Below are 17,527 nucleotides of genomic sequence, written 5' to 3'. Positions count from 1 at the left end.
TGTGAGTTCCCTGACACACCGGGGACCCACATTTATGTATAAAAGACATCGAAAAGTGCATTTTGCATGATTGGAGACCTTGTAAGGGATTCGATTTACATTGTCTCTCGTGCTGTATGTATAACTGTTCCATGGATGTGGACAGCAGGTTTACTGTTTCTTCCTTTAAATGGATTATGGACATCCCACTGTGAGCCAGAATGTTCAAAGAGACAGAAAGGCAGAGACACGCAGCGAGAGGAGAGTTGAGTCTTCTCTCTGTACCCCCACCCAGGCTTACATCAGCAGGCTGGTGGCTCAAACAGCCCTTACAGTTGACAAAGCTGCCATTTTCCTGCCAATACCAGATACTGTGTCTAACTGCCACCCACTCACCGAAGGCGCTCTGCCTCGCAACGCAGGAGTCAAAAAGCTATCGTGCCTGGAGAAGGCGTCGCTGATATGGCGGCTGTTCTCAGGGAGAAGAAAAAGGGTCATTGATTGCTCTTGCTATTTCTTCCAGTCCATAGACGGCTGTGTTGTTACTCTGAGATACAGAGTGGGATGAGGACATTAGAGGAGAGCGAGGGCAGGCACAAGTGCTTAAGTGTCGTTAATGGAAATCTTTGTGTAGCTGGAGGATAGGCGAGGTAATACCACGGGGTCAGAAGTTTGAATACTCTAAAGGTAACAAAGTTAACTTGCTTTATTATGCGTGTGCACAAAAGTTTGCTCAGGAATAATTCACTCAATGTGATGCTTCTATGTAGAAGTGGAAGTAACCAAATGTACATGTATGTTCCATCTTTATTTTACTGACCTGAAATGACTGATATTATTCTCACATTCTCTATTGATAGATAGATAGATGGATAGATAAGTACTTTATTGATCCCAATTCGGGAAATGTTTTTGTTGCAGCACCATAAAAAACAAGGCAATGTACATAAGAGAAATTATGATACTAGAAATAAACAGTCCAAAATATTTCAGAAAAAAAAAAAGCTATTAAAAAGTTAAAAAAAAAATATATATATAATTTCCAGTAACAAATATGATGCAGGATATTATTGGTGAAACACTGCAGTTATTAAAATTATGATATGGATTTTAAGGCTTTTTTAACTCATTTGTAACTGTTCTGCTTTGTGTGTGTGTTGTTCTTTGTCCAGGCATTGCTGTGTGTAACATTCCCTCGGCAGCTGTGGAGGAGACAGCAGACTCCACCCTATGCCACATCCTCAACCTGTACCGGCGAAACACCTGGCTCTACCAGGCTCTCCGGGAAGGCACGCGGGTCCAGAGTGTGGAGCAGATCCGCGAGGTGGCGTCCGGCGCCGCCCGTATCCGTGGCGAAACCCTCGGCCTCATCGGCTTCGGTTAGTGTAATTTCTGCTGTATTTACTTATTTCCTTTGTGATCTTTCCCACTCCCTTCCCCTGCCCTTCACTGTGTTTTCATATCCTCTCACCGCTCAGCGGGCCTTCTGTTTTCCTGCCCTGATAAGGTTATTTTCCTCCCTCTGCCCGTCCCACAGATTATCTCAAGGTTGTCTGTTTGGCCTCCCTACGGGCTGGCTTTCCTTCTCTCTGCCACACAGTTCTCTCATCCACCGCTCTAATGCTCACCATTATATCTCATTATTCTCTCTTCTTCTGTTTTTCCGCTCTTCTTCTCTGTCACCGCGGTCCCTCAACACCTTGCCCTGCCATAATCAGGCCCCTCATGGTAGTCTGGATTCTGCCTGTGTGTATTTTTTTTTTTAGTTTGTCCTCTTTTTCTCCCTGCACCTGTTTTTAAAGCCAATTGTTGTGTGTTTGTGCATCATTCCAGCCTGTCCCAACATTAGTGTGCCGACAGATGCTTTGTGTTCTCAAAAGCCTTTCCAAAGTGCCACCTTATCTCTGCACACACACACACACACACACACACACACACACACACACACACACACACACACACACACACACACACACACACACACACACACACACACACACACACACACACACACACACACACACACACACACACACACACACACACACACTGCCTCCTCCCCCCTTACAGGCCCCAGACAGCGTCCTAAACTTACTGTGCCCAAACAGCAGGTCCTGGCAGGGAGAATACCCCCCCTTGTATCTTTTCCTCCCTGAATCTTCCACCTCCAGCCTTCTCTCCGGGTCTTTTCTGGCTCAAGCGGTCTTCATTCAAAACAATGTCCATTGTCAGCAGGAGGTGGAGAGCAAAGGCCTCCTGGTGATGTTTGTATTTATTCCGCACATACAGTCAAACTGAGACTGCAAACACCCCAAAAAAAAAAAATGGCTCTCGGGCGAAAATAGACTCAGGAGTACTTCAAGTACATGTCATGCCAGACTTTTGAAAAGAGCTATTCGATTGGACTATTGTAACGAGCCATTCGATTGGCCCAATGAAACGTGTTGATCAAACATCACTGGTATAATGAAATCCCTATAAGCGATATAGAGATGAACAAATATTTCTTATTTTTTATCAAATATATATATATTCGAACAATATTGTAGGAATTTTGCTGTAGGAATTGCTTTACCAATATATTTACACCATGAAACAGAATAAAGGAAAGGAAATTTCAACACATATTGTCAATGTTTTCTTTTTAGTTTCGAGAGCTACAGAACATAATTTGGGATATTTAGAGATAAAGAAAACATCGATTGTAAACAGCTGGTTTAGCCAAATGATGCAATTTCCCTCTAAATCTGCCACTTTGCAGCATTTTTCCTACAATCTTGCAGGCAGGAGAAGAATGACTTTCTAGAAGAAACTAAGATCTCACCCTAGCAGCTTTTGTAAATCAGATTGTTCTGCAGCCACAAGTTGGCGAGGATCGTTTCAAACAAATTCCCATGCTGCTGATATCTCTATCACTTTTTTAATCTGCTCTAACAACAAGCAGCTGCATTGCTTGTGCCCCGTCCGTCAAAACATCTCTGAAATAAAGGGAATAATTTGTAAAAAGTGAAGCAAAAAAACAAAAGATGAAGTACTTTCAAGAAGCTTGATTTGTATGGTAATCATAAGGTTGATTGTAATCCATCAGCATCATGGAAACGCAGAGACTGAGTGATTGCTTCAGTGTTATAAGGAGTCTATGCTGCAGTCTCTTAAGTCTCACTCTGATTCTCCTGGAGCCTCAGAGCAGAACGTAATAATCACAAAGAGAGGACTTTGGAGGGCCTTCTCAATCCTTTTCACCAGTAACAACCTCCAAACCTCCATCATGCTCAGCCTACACACCAACCGGCCGTGAGACAGAGAAGAGGCTTTAAACTCTGAGGCCCAATCCCAAACCACGCCCTACCCCCTACCCCTACACCATGGGTCTACCGGTAGCTCGCAAGCCCTCAAGAAGTAGCTCGCCAAGCAAATCCAAAATGTAAAAAATACACTAAAAAAAGGAAATGTAATTTAAAATAATCTACCCTATGCATAAACGAAACCTCAATCATAGCGAACCCTATCTACTTACTACAACTCTATATCTATCTAACACCCCTCCTCCACAATTAATATCGACCAATCACGTTCTTGCTTGATTTGCGGGACCAACGTTACAGTCGGGAAGAAAAGCAACGTGGAGCGGCACCTCACCGCTTCATAAGGAGTTTGACCGTGATTCTCCTTCTGGCAGAATCTACAGAGCACATCAGCCCCATTGAACACAGCCTAGTCATGCCAGCCTATACAACACATGAGGGGCAGAGTTTCACTGTGTGTGTGTTGCAACTTGCATATATTTATTGCACTTGACGCATACATACGCATGGCGTAATTTCCACTGGGGACAGAAGGAGACATGTCCACCCCACTTTTCGAAATCCCGTTTGTGTCCCCCCACTTTACAAATATGTTGTTTATTGATTTTTAACGCAAGCCGTCATCGCCACGGAGGAGCACACAGCCTCTATGAGCGAGCGAGAGAGCTAGAGAGAGCACACCTTTATCTATTTAATATAGTTGTAAAAAATAAAGTAAGAAATCATTCCAATGTGTACTATAGGACAGGAAAAAAAACTGTTTAAAAGGGGAGTGATTCGTAAAATATGCATAGAGAAAAAGAAAGAATGCTAACTAGGTAACGTAAGATAAGAATAAACAAGTTTAAATGATTTGTTATTGGTTGTGATCATATTCTAAAGAATTTTGGATTATTGAAAAGTATACAGCTCCCTTTCATATGAGAGTTGAGACTGAGAGCTGTATCCATAAATTCATATTGTGCACCAGATTGATCCATTTAACTTCAACATTTAGAATAAAAAATCTTCCCGGGGGTGCATGCCCCCGGAACCCCCTAGAGGATGTGAGGTCCACCCCCAAATAAAGCAGGTTAAAATAATTAAATTGCATACAGCGGGTCCCACCGACCCAAACAGCACACAAAGTTTAAAGGTAAGCATATAATAATGTTAAAATGTGATAGATATATGCACTGCAAAAAACAAAAAAAAGAGGAGTAAAAGTAGCTCACGACTTGTTTTATTTTTTTTAAGTAGCTCTCATCGTAAAAAAGGTTGCCCTACTACACACTACCCCTCCGTTTGTGCGTGAGCCAGAAGGGTCCGCCACATTAAGTGCTGTTCCAAACCAACAAGTGTTGAGGGGGAGTGGGCTATCAAGCCCTCAAACTGAGTCTGCATCGGTGCTGACTTCACGTGCTGCCCTACCTCACCGGACTCAATGCTGTGTGTGTCCGTCAGGAAACAAGCTGTGTACAAACACTTCCTGCAAACATCCGCTGATAAATTGCAATGTTAACAACCTCATGATAACCTCATATTTTTGGGTCACCTGTGACCCACGTGACACCGGCTATATCTGCCGGTGTCGTCAGAGGATCTGTTCCCAGAATCTTCTCGCGAGCACACACAAATTCTGAGTGACAGGATACTCTGGCGGTCATCCAGGACTCATAGAACCGTAGTTACAGACATAACTATCGTTCTATTTCGTCTCTACTGACCGCCAGAGGCGGTCCCTGGATGACTTATATACCAACCATGTCATGAATAATCCAAGCCCTTGCTCACTACTGACACACAAAGGGCGACTGTGGATGCGAGGGAGTGCGGTCGTCTTTCAACCAGAAGGTTGTGGGTTCGATCCCAGCCCATGCAGTCAACATGTCCATGTATCCTTGGGCAAGATACTTAACCCTGAGTTGCTCCCGATGGCATGGCCAATGGTGTGTGAATGAGTGTGAATGTTAGGCCCTAGAGCAAGTGGTACTGCTCTGTATGAATGGGTGTGAATGGGTGAATGACATGTAGTATGTAAAGGGCTCGTAAAGACTGGATAAAGCACTATATAAGTACAGTCCATTTACCATTTACCATTTACTCGCAGCAGCAGAGCTCGGCAAAAGGACCACGCCCAAAGGATGGGGAGTGGCTACATTAACCCGATAAAACCTGGAGAATGTGCCAGAAGACACCCACGACGCCGCGGTGCAGATGGTCTACAGGGGCACCCCTCTCAGGGCAGCCCAAGATGTTGAGATGCTCCTTGTAGAGTGGCATCTCAGCCCTGATGGCAGGGGGTGGCCACTGGCCCCATAGGCATGTGAGATGGTATCGACAACCCAGTGGGCCAGCCGCTGTTTAGAGGGCACAACCTCTTTTAGTGCCGCCATGGCAAACGAAGAGCTGCTCCGACTGCCGTATACAGGCAGTAGCATCGATATACGCTGGACAGGCTGATTGAAGTGGGTTTATGGAAGCACCTTGGCAGGAACGCCACATTTGCCCAAAGGGCAATACCTGAGAGTCCCACCTCAGGCCTGTATCGCTCACGGCGAGGGCATGCAACTCCCCAACTCGCTTCCCTGAGGTTATGGCAAGCAGAAATGCTGCCTTTGTGGACAGCCACTTAAGCCCCACCTGGGCCAGGGGCTCAAAGGGAGGAGATGATAAACCATAAAGCAGCAGTTCCCGAGCCGGAGCCCTCAGGCTGCTAGGGGGACGCTGCCGTAAAGCCCCTCTAAGGAAGAGGGACACCAACCTGTGGCACCCCACCGTGGCGCCGTTGACCCGAACATGTCGGGCAGGAATAGCAGCCACCTAAAATCTCAAAGTGGATTGAGAACGTCCACTATCTAGAAGGGACTGCAGTCTGGGCAACAGTGGGCATGTTGTTCGAAGGAACAAGCACATGCTTGCCCCCCAGTTGGGGTCAAAAGTGTGTAAGCCCGAAGTTCTAGCACATTGACATGGCGTGCACCCTCCTGGGCAGACCACTGACCCTGAACAGTCCTGCCCTGCCACACTGCACCCCACCCTGAGAGACATGCATCTGCAGTGACAGACTCCAGACGGGATGGGATGGCGCCCCTGAGCCATCCCATCAAAAGATAGGCCCTGTCCCTCCAGTGGGACAGAGAGTAGAGGCACCGCTGAGACACCCTGACTCTTCTTTGCCTGTGCAGCAACATTTGCATGGGGCGCAGCGACAGCAGGCCTAAGGGCAAAATGGCTGAGGCAGCAGTCAGTCCGCCCAAGAGCCGGAGGAACTGAATGTAAGGCACCATCTTGCCCAGCCTGAAGATCGAAAGAAGGTGGAAAATATCGTCCACACGACGAGATGACAGGTAGGCCCTCATGGCGGCCGAATCTAGGACCATCCCCAGGTAAGTAACCTGTTGGGAAGGGTCCAAGCAACTCTTCCCTCTGTTACTGTTAGACCCAACCGTGCTACGTGAGATAAAAGCAGAACCAGCCAATCGTCTAAATACGGCAGAACCTACACACCCCGCGCCCCCAGGGGTGCAAAAGCTGCTGCCTCGGCCCTGGTGAACACCCTTGGAGAGAGGGAGAGACCAAAGGGAAGCACCCGGAACTGATAGTGTCGGCCCTGAAAGGCAAACCTCAAGAACTTCCGGTGGTGAGATGCAATCGGCACGTGGAAGTAGGCATGCCCTCAAGTCCAAAGCCAAAGTCCGAAGCCATTGAGTAGTAATGGCCAGTGCTTACACGGCATAGAACCGTAGTTACAGTAGTAACCATGGCCGTAGTTACAGTAGTAACCATGGCCAGTGCTTAAAAGTGTCAGCCCAACGGCTGCACACTAGCAATAATATTATAATAATATAATTGGGAGGGATGAAACCCTCTTTAATGTCCACACATGCAGAGTACACAGCACACACAGTGAAGATTGTTCTCTGCATCTAACCCATGCTAGTGCTAGGAGTCTAGTACTAGGAGCCGTAAATAACAACAATATAGTTAGGCTGAGCCACGCTACTGCTAACTAAATAAAACGAGAAATGCAGCTAAAGCTGGAAACTCAAAATGCTAATGATGGCTCGGGCACCACAGGCAGAAAGTACAAAAGAGAACAATAAGGGCAACTTTATGGGAGAGGAAGCGGGAACACTGTCGTCAACAGAAAGTCTAAGCCAAACAATAAACAAGACAGCAATCAGGACAACTTAGCTGGGAGAGGGTGCGGGGACACAGCCATCACCAACAAAGTTGACACAAACCTGTCCATCGAGGCTCTGCACAGCCGAGTCAACGACCCGCGGCTCCGACTGAATCAGTCGTGAAGCTGCACGTGGCCAGCTGCATGCAGAGGAATCCCTCAGATCAAACGTTCAAACTGAACGCTGTAGGCTACAAGAATGTAGCCACGGTACTCTTGCGCAGCGAGAAGATGAGGAACAGATCCTTTGACGACACCGGCAGATATAGCCGGTGTCACGTGGGTCAGAGGTGACTTGGTTGTTATTGGTACTCGTGCTGCGCATGCGCGCGATGGACATATCCAGTGCTAAAGCACCGCCTCTGGAGGTCAGTAGGGAAGAAATAGAACCGTTGTTACATACAGTTACGGCATTTCCTGTTTCTGCCGGAGAGAGGGGAGCTTGTCCCAAAGCTTGCTGCTGTATTTACTCCCTCCATCTGACAGGAGGGAGCCTCGTTGAGCTGCGAGTGTCACTCCGTCACGGAGGGGTAGGAGTAGGGTGTAAGGCGTGGTTTGGGATTGGGCCTGATTCACTGTCTCACAGCCTCCACTAGGAACCAGCTCCCTCACACTGTCCTCTTCCTGCCAAATTATTTCTCCATCTTGATTCCACCACTCAGCACTCATCGCTCATGAATCATTTTCTTTCCAACACAAAATCTCTCATTATTTCTAATAGTCTCTCTACTTGGATATCATTTATGTCGAACAGGATGTCCGAGCACAGCAATCAATCAAATGGAAATGGAATATCAAAAGTGATTTTTGCAATGGAAAACTTTATTTGTTTATGTTGACCAAATGAGGTCATAGATAAAGATTGACACTTTTTCTAAAGTTAAATTGTCTTTTTGGTTAATAGTTTTTCTCTTTCATTATCATTATGTATTTAAAATAAATGATGTTGAGAGCATTGTTTAGTGATCATTATGATATGTGAAGAACAGACTATCAACAAATACATTTCCTCAAAAAGGGAGAGTAGAATCATACATTTATTTGTACTTATTGGTTTATTTACGAGGGAAAGTGCTCATTATAAAGTAAATATGCCAGTTAAAATCATAATAGTTTTAGTAATAGTCATACTAAATGCAGTTTGTGACAGCTGTTCAAGGAAGGTTGAGATCTCTGCTCTGGCTAATGACGTCATCTAATCTCTTCACCTGAAATGTTAATTGTGTGTCCTCAGGTCGTTCGGGCCAGGCGGTGGCGGTGCGGGCCAAAGTCTTCGGCTTCAACGTGCTGTTCTACGACCCGTACCTGCAGGACGGGCTGGAGCGCTCCCTGGGGGTGCAGCGCGTCTACACCCTGCAGGACCTGCTGTACCAGAGCGACTGCGTGTCCCTGCACTGCAACCTGAACGAGCACAACCACCACCTCATCAACGACTTCACCATCAAACAGGTACGTTAGCACACGCCAGAGATGGCAAAAAGTACACACATCCTTTACTCAAGTCGAAGAACAGATACTCATGTTTAAAAATACTCTGGTAAAAGTAGAAGTACTGACTCAACGTCTTTACTCAAGTAAAAGTAAAGAAGCATGGGCTTCGAAATGTACTTAAAGTAACAAGTACCCATAACTACCATCTGTTTTAGAGAGTAACTGACCTCACTTTATGTAAATAGAACAATAATGTCATTGTTAGCTAATGAATGTTTCGATGCTGAACAACGGCAACATGACAACGTTTTCATTGGTCCCTCTCCTTTAGAGAAGACCAGGAAATGAAGGATCCACGGATCGTGTTAAGATCAATAGGCACGCAATGACTCTAAATAATAATGATCACGCCACCAAACACAGATTAAAACTAAAGTAACCAGCCTGTTTTGAAAATGTAAGAAGTAGAAAGTACAGGTATTAGTGTTAAAAATGTCAAAAGTCATCAGAAATATAAGTACTGGAGTAAAGTACTGATACCAGAAAAATGTACTTAAGTACAGTAACAAAGTATTTGTACTCCACTACTTCCCACCTCTGCCGCACGCACACGTGTCCAACGCCCCACTGCACAGCTGTGACCTGACCTGGGCTTAATGCGGTGCTGTATCTCAGGTAGACAAGCAGAGCTGCTGGTGTATTATTACTCCATCAGGCTGCAGGCTGTCCTAAAGAGCATTACAGCTGGTAGAAAGAGAGACGGGGGAAGAGAGGGAAAAGCCTTCCTGCCTGCACATTCCCTGCTCTTTATCTTAAGCTCCACCAAAGCTGGACACAAATTCATTCCTTTGCTCTGTCAAATGCAATTAGCGCCAGCCCACGGCTACAGCAAATATATCGACTAGACTGCGCAGCGGGGGGTGAGAGCTCTGCGAGCTGAGAGGGCTGTTCTCTGAGTCAATATCTGCACTCCGAGGCGTTGCCCGGGGCGACACCTGCAGGGGACCCGGGGAACTGTTGGAGAAGAAGTGTTTCCCTTCTGTCAACTTCTCCCAGTGTCACCTCTCACTGTGATTTCTCTTTGTTTCGCCTCTCGGGGGCCATTCTTCCTGCAGTTCTGTGAGTTGCAGCATGCGAGGAGTGGCTGTGGGGTAATAGCCTAACCTAGCTAACCGTGTGTCTTTTTCAAAGCTTATGATTCTCAGCTGCCTCTTAAGTGCTGCAATGAAAGAACACTTTCCCCTCTTCCCCTCACCAAAAATCTTGGCAGTCGCTCCCAGCTTCTAATGTGGAAACGTGTGTGTGTGTGTGTGTGTGTGTGTATACATGTTTGTGTGTGTGTGTGTGTGTGTGTGTGTGTGTGTGTGTACATGTTTGTGTGTTTCTGTGTGTGTCAAAACCCACCAATGCCTAATAAAAGACTGCCTGCCAGCGTAAAGGCTTTTTATGCCCCTGGATTTCAGCTTTTGTCAAGATTAAGGGATTACTTGCTTCTAAGCATATTCATTTGATTTTTTCATACACTTTTTGTTGTGCCTTTTTCTTTTTTACCCCCACAAGCAGAGAGGGGTGGTGGTGCTGCTTCATCTTCCAGCTCACCCCTCATCCTTCATTTCATCTATTGCTTTCGGATAAAGGCTGCTCTCTATCCCACATCTGACAGTATTTTCCCAGGTGCTGTCTGTCTCCTAGATCTTTTAAGTGTCAGGCACAACAAAGGTGTCACCGATTTCATTTTCCTTCTCAATTTATGTCCAATGTAATATCTGTAAAGACCCTTAAATGCAGGCATCCAATCCAGATTGATGTCCTGCTTTAGATCAAACAGATTACTGCTGGGCTGACAGACATTTAAAAACAGCCAATTCTTGCAATGTTTCTGTAAATAACCGGCTGTATGTCTGGGTTCATTTGTTTGGATGTATGTGTCACTGCAGATGCGTCAGGGTGCATTCTTGGTGAACACTGCGCGGGGGGGCCTAGTGGATGAGAAAGCTCTGGCCCAGGCGTTAAAGGAGGGGAGGATACGTGGAGCCGCCTTGGACGTACATGAGACGGAGCCCTTCACGTAAGTCTACACACACACACACACACACACACACACACACACACACACACACACACACACACACACACACACAGACACAGACACAGACACAGACACACACACACACACACACACACACTAATCAGACTGCTTTACTTATAGAGACGGATGAAGGAAAAGAAAGCAACACATTACACACCGCTGAAGAGACAGATAGGCAGACAGAAACAATGGCAGACTTATGAAGAGTTAAAGACCTCTCATACTCTGTGAAATGCTCTTTCATGGCCTTGAATGTAATGGAATTCAGAGAGCTTCCTTTATTCCCGTCAGACGAAACTTAATACATCTCAAAGTGCAGGGAGATGGTTGAGTGCAACGAAGAGTTTGTCCTTTTAAGTTTGTTAAAAATTAGCCGTACATGCTTCACAGTGCTTAAACCCTCTGAAATGTGAGCCTAACTGAAGGGGATTGTACACTTTACCCCCCAAATCTCCTCCTGCTGTCCCGTCACTCCACTGCCGATCCAATCTCCATTTCCATTTCCTCAGCGGAGGGCAAAAAGCTTGACACGCCTCCAAGTTTTCCACCTTTCTAAGAACCATGTTCCCAGTCTCAGGGGGGGAGGGGGGGCTGGTGTCGATGTTGTGTTCACGCATCAGGGGCAGTCAGGGAGTTGGGAGGCTGCTTGTTTCTGGCCGGCTGATCCGCTGACTGGCTGCTGGAGGAAGACTGAAACTCAGCCCGATGAAGCTGGAACTCATGCTCCGCTGACCCAATATGTCAACAGGGGGGGGTTTCATAACTTTGGCCCTACTTCGACTCTGATTCAGAGCGCCACGAGGCGTTACACAGAACCAGGAGAGGTTAGAGGGGGAGGTGGAGCTGATCTGTGCACAGTGCCACATGACAGGAGGGAGAGAAAGTTTGGAATAGATTGTGGTAGTGTGTGAATAAAAGGAGCTGACATTTTTTCCCATTGGCCATATTTCCAGACAATAGTCACCCAAATTATAAACAAGCATTTCATGTTAAAATAACAATTTGGAATGAGTAGATGCACATGAATGGGTGTTCTGATTGCCCCAATTATGAGTAATGTCTGCCATAATTGGTATTCTCATAAATAGCAAAAATACAAAGAAATGCCCATGGACATATTTAATAACACCAACCTACACTGGCTGTACACACATATTAAGTGATGGAGCTCATGTTCAATATAACAGCTTCTGTATGGTCAGTGCTAAACTGCTGTCATTTATTCCACAGAGCTTTTATTTTCCCACTTTCTATTCCTCACATTTTTATGACAATCATCTGAGCTTTTAAAACTAAACGATCCCCGCCTAGACACTTTATAAGGAAACAGTGAAATGATGTCATATTTATGTCACACCTTTATCTAGTTGCAAATTACATTTACTCCTTCACCCCCATTCATCTTTTGAAGCATATGCAAATCCTGTTCGTTCATGTCTTTCTGTCTTCACATTCATCTTTTTGCACAGTGAAGCTCATACGACTCAAATTACTTTGAAATATAATACACTGCAGTTTGCCTTATATACTCGTCGTCCTAAGTGTTTTAGTTTTTTTAGCTTTTAAGGTTATTTGTATAGTTCGCTCCACCAGATACCAAATAAGCAAATTCCTTGTATGTGTTAACGTACCTGGAAATAAACTGAATTCTGATTCTGGTAAAGTAACACAAATCCAACAGAAATGCAGGAACTGGACATTGTTTATTGTATTCATCATCATTTTAAATGACAAAAAAATGACATGTCTCGGTTGCATCCGCTCTCACTTCCTAAGTAGTTTTTTGAATCCTTCTCCTTTTTTCTTCCCCTGTGTGTTGCAGTTTTTCTCAGGGCTCCCTGAAAGACGCCCCCAACCTGATCTGCACGCCGCACACAGCGTGGTACAGCGAGCAGGCGTCTCTGGAGATGAGGGAGGCCGCGGCCACCGAGATCCGGAGAGCCGTCACCGGTACGTTTCAAAATGACAAACCCCCCCCTCCCCCCCGCCTCCACCTACTCTGTGACCTGTTGCACGTCCTTCTTTCCCAGATGTCACATTTCCACTTCAATAGGCCCCGGGCAGCCTTTATTAAATCTGGACCTCTTAATAGATGTCATCATTAGCTCCCCGACGCAGAACAGAGCCCAGCGGAAAAACATCCACATCGTTAAATGATCTTAATTTGCATTTGTGTATCCAAGCCTGATAGGTTTGTCAGTCTGAACTCATTAACACTTCACCCATCCACTGTAGGAAGTCTGTTAGCGTGTGATTGATGCTTTACACTGTGTGTGTGTGTGTGTGTGTGTGTGTGTGTGTGTGTGTGTGTGTGTGTGTGTGTGTGTGTGTGTGTGTGTGTGTGTGTGTGTGTGTGTGTGTGTGTGTGTGTGTGTGTGTGTGTGTGTGTGTGTGTGTGTGTGTGTGTGTGTGTGTGTGTGTGTGTGTGTGTGTGTGTGTGTGTGTGTGTGTGTGTGTGTGACAGGCCGTATCCCCGACAGCTTAAGAAACTGCGTCAACAAGGAGTTCTTTGTAACCACGGCACCCTGGGCCGTTATGGATCAGCCGGGCGTTCACCCTGAGCTCAACGGCGCTGCCTACAGGTAGGGACTGGAGGGGTCTGACAGATACACCCCTTTTTATTTAATGCTGTTTTAATTCTATTTTGAGATGTTTAAATGCTAGTATTGTTTATATTCTACTCTCTCATTTATAGCGTTGTGCAATGCCTTGTTTTGTGTTTTTTTATGCTGCTGCAACGCAAACATTTCCCAATCAATAATGTACCTCTTATTTATCTTATCTTATTTCAGAGATAAACTGCTACCCTGGATTATCCTTTAGTTGTGTTTTTATACCTCAGTACATTTGATATGATGTTTAAGTATTCTGTACCCATGTAGGTGATTTGTTTTAACGTATTCATTCATTATTTGGGTCAAAAACAAAGGGTATTGTGATAAAGTACACAGAATGAGGTAATTAGTGATTAATTGCTATTTCTGTCCCAATTACTTTTATTTGAATGCTAACTTAATGAGAAATTCCTAAAAAAAAACTTGTATATTCCCCTATATTTACTGTTTTATAATATATTTAAACTGATCAAGTTATTAACAAGTTATTAATGAAGCCCTGCAGTAGTTGGTAGTGCCCCCCCCCCCCTCCCCCCTGCTAACTGTCCCCTGTAGGAGTAGAAAGGTCTTTCTTTGCCCACCTGCCGGCTCTTCCTGATCTCAGCATGTCCGCCTCCATGTGCTTCTTTTCACGCAGCCAAGTGAACCAAACTGTTTCGGGCATAACAGCCGGTGTCCCCCAAGACAAAATTATTGCCTAGATCAGGAGCAGGTAAATACAACCGTCCGGGGCCACAGCCTCAGTCTGGAGGTCCCGGATAAGACCCTCTCTGATCTGATGTGTGTTCCTTCTAGAATCCCCCAGTACTCACCTGTTTGACTGACTCAGTAGAGATGGATGGCAGAGGAAGCTTTGAGTGAGCAGGAAGCATGACAGAGCTATTCAGGGACAGTTTCATGGAGTCATGCTTCCTGCTTCTTATGGGTTTTTGGGGCATTGTGTTGGATTTCACTTCTCACAACTCTATTGTGTGTTTCCCCTCCTGTTTGGTTGAGTGGTTGTTGTACGGAGCCCCCCGGGGGTCAGGGTGGGAATGTATTTCTCAGTTATTCTGCATTACTTTGCAATAGGTTAAGGACGATAAGAACAGCTATAAACTCACGCTAGTCTTCCTGCCACAGTGGTAGAGAAGTGAGCCTAATGCTGCACAGACACAAACATTATACTATCTTATAAGAAAAAGATTGGGCTTGTTCTAGGGGTCAGAAGGAATGTTAACTGTATTGTGAGGTCCTACCATGAACCTTCTGGGGCTCCATATTATGAGGATTTGCCTTCAAGTTTCCTCACAGAATGTTTAACATAATGGCTCTTTTTTACATCAAAAAAGTCCCAGGATCTAAAATCAATTCATGTCCTCCGACATACCATATGCGCTGAGGTCTTTTTGACGTACTATACGATGTCTTATTTCTGAATTTCTGACATACTAGAATATGATTTTTTTTCCTTCAAAATACTATAATAAGAAAAAAAAATCACATACTATAATATGATTTTTAATTTTGAAAAACTATAGACTTTTTCAGATATTTTCCACATACTATACTACAGTATGTCGTTTCTCTGATATTTTTGGCTATGACCCTTTTTTTTTTTTACGACATACTAAAGTTTGTCTTTTTATGACATGTAATGCTTTACATTTTATTTACGACATGTATTACAATGACTTTTCTGCGACTCCCTATACCATGACTTTTTGTTAAACATTTTTAATCCTCCTAAAACCACCTGAAACGCAGCATAAGACTTCTTACATGTTTCCTGTGTAGTTTCCTTTGGTGAAAAATAGCCAGTAGAATCAGTGTGAGGTTTGCTCAGAGAATCTTTCACGAAATGTGGGCTATTCCCCCTGTGAGTCCTTCCTCCCCCCTCTTGGATTCACATATTTTTTGCAACACTAACCTCTCACCTTGCCCCCCCGCAGATACCCGCCGGGCGTAGTTGGAGTGGCTCCGGGTGGCATGCCAGGGGCGTTAGAGGGCATGGTGCCGGGGGGGGTGCCCATCGCCCACTCCCTGCCCTCCGGTACACACCCCTCCCAGGCCCCGTCGCCCAACCAGCCCTCCAAACACGGCGAGACCAGAGAGCACCTCACCGAGCAATAGCAGCAGAAGGGTTCCAACGACCAATCACAACGCAACCGACCAACTGGGACCAAGAGACAGTGAAACGACACACACGTGGCTGCCTGTTAAACCAGCCAGCAACTGGGAACAAAGGAAGTGTTCCGGGGGAATTTGTACTTTTAACGTTTTAGTTTTTACTCTCTGTCTCTTGGGGTTCAGTACCGACTTTACTCTTCGATGATGATGATGATGGGTTTTTTCGTTGTTGTTTTTTTCTTCGGGACATGCCTATGATTGTGGACACAGAGTCCAGTGTTTTTAGCGCTCCGGGATTACCCGACTGAGACTCTGTCCCCGCCCCCTCTCCACCTCAGAGCTCATGGGAAACGTAGGCCCTCATCTCAACACACTCAAGAGAAAAAACTCTGGCATCATGTGCTACTGGACCTTAACCCCCCCCCCTTCCCAACCGACCCCTGATCCTCCCCACCTCTCCGACCGTCCTTATGTAACTAATGTGTGTTGTTTAGGCCCCTCATTATGCCTCAGAAGAATTATTTTGTTCTTTCAATCTTCAGTGTGAATGACTAAAAATGGATTAATGACTATATATATTTATCATTCGTCAAACAAAAGGACACGATTTAGTAATCTAGAGTGGGTTTTAACCCTTTCCTGGCAATAAGACACATGACAGCTGCTGCAGTTACAAGATGTCACCACTGGAGGGCACTTCTACACAGCGTGAGGAATTTCTTCTGCACCTGTGAGCGTTAACACCAAAAGTTGCTCCAATATAATCTGTGGGAATTATTTTTGAGCCGCAGTTACACTAAACAAACATTCACTGTACATTTGAATGTAGCTGAGTTTTGAGATTACATGGATTTAGAGGGGAGCTGCCAGCTAAGTATTTCACTTTTGTCTTTAGTTTAGAGTCGGTGTGTCAGTGTGACTCTGATGAAGGACTTTTTTATTTTTTATAAATCATTAAAAAAAAGACTAAAGTTTGGCGTGACTGACTGCATCCGATTCTTCTGCTGAATGGACGGATATTACAGATATGAACCGAGTGGCATCGGTGCACAGATGAGACCACGCTCCCTTCTTTGAGCACATTTCACACTGAAGACAGGAAAGGGTTAAAGCAAACTTCATTTCTTAATGACTCAGGAAAACACTTTTTTGCTGATATTGTTTATTCCCAGAATTTTGTCTTTGAGGGCAAAAAAAAAAAGATGAGACTAAATGTGGTTAGTCTGGATATTCCTCCCCCCGCCCCCCCCTCCTCTCTCCATTGTGGTATTTTTATATACAAGGCGCATCCCTGGTTTTGGTGTTAAAGAGTTTTGAAGAGTCCTGTTAGATTTGTATTGCCTAGTTAAATGTTCCTATAACCATAGTCCTATGTGATCCACCCCCCCCCCCCCCCTTCCCCTCTTCTTATATTTTCTTTGTTCTATTGAAGGCCAGGTTCTTTCGGGCGTCCTCTCTGTAAGAGCAATAGCAGAAACTCCTACTTAGTGTCCCAACAATAGCAAGAGGCAGCCAGCAGTATGTTTTTGTTTTTAGTGTGAGTATTTGTATTTGTTTCTTGTACAAGGTGAACATTTAGCATTCAGTGCAGTTCAAATAAAAGATGATTCTGAGAACCAGCTGTCTGTACCAGAATGATTTTGAACACTTTATGTCCTGTATACTTAAGAAGAGAATATCCTGATAATGTGTTCCTTTAACAAACTCTTTATTGTTTTATCCTTTGTCACAGGGGGGCAACAACATCAGTCCCAATAAGAAAGAAATGCAGCAAGTGTGACACCATCCGGATGATTAAATTAAAAACCAACAAAGGGTTGGGTCTCACGGGTAA

At 45.0% G+C, this 17,527-nt stretch overlaps 1 protein-coding gene across 1 annotated transcript in view; it reads left to right on the top strand.

The window, feature by feature from the left end:
- LOC307025125 (C-terminal-binding protein 2-like) overlaps positions 1-17,309 on the top strand; it is a 91,082-nt gene extending 73,773 nt beyond the window's left edge. Inside the window, 6 exon segments of the mRNA XM_079659721.1 lie at positions 1,152-1,358; positions 8,684-8,898; positions 10,818-10,948; positions 12,792-12,919; positions 13,434-13,551; positions 15,516-17,309. Of these exon segments, the coding sequence (XP_079515847.1) occupies positions 1,152-1,358; positions 8,684-8,898; positions 10,818-10,948; positions 12,792-12,919; positions 13,434-13,551; positions 15,516-15,696 (980 nt within the window). The 3' untranslated portion in view covers positions 15,697-17,309.
- The last annotated feature ends 218 nt before the right edge of the window (positions 17,310-17,527 follow it).

This window comes from Notothenia rossii, assembly GCF_949606895.1.
Source record: "Notothenia rossii genome assembly, chromosome: 11".
NCBI lineage: Eukaryota > Metazoa > Chordata > Actinopteri > Perciformes > Nototheniidae > Notothenia > Notothenia rossii.
This window is presented reverse-complemented; position numbering and strand designations above follow the sequence as displayed.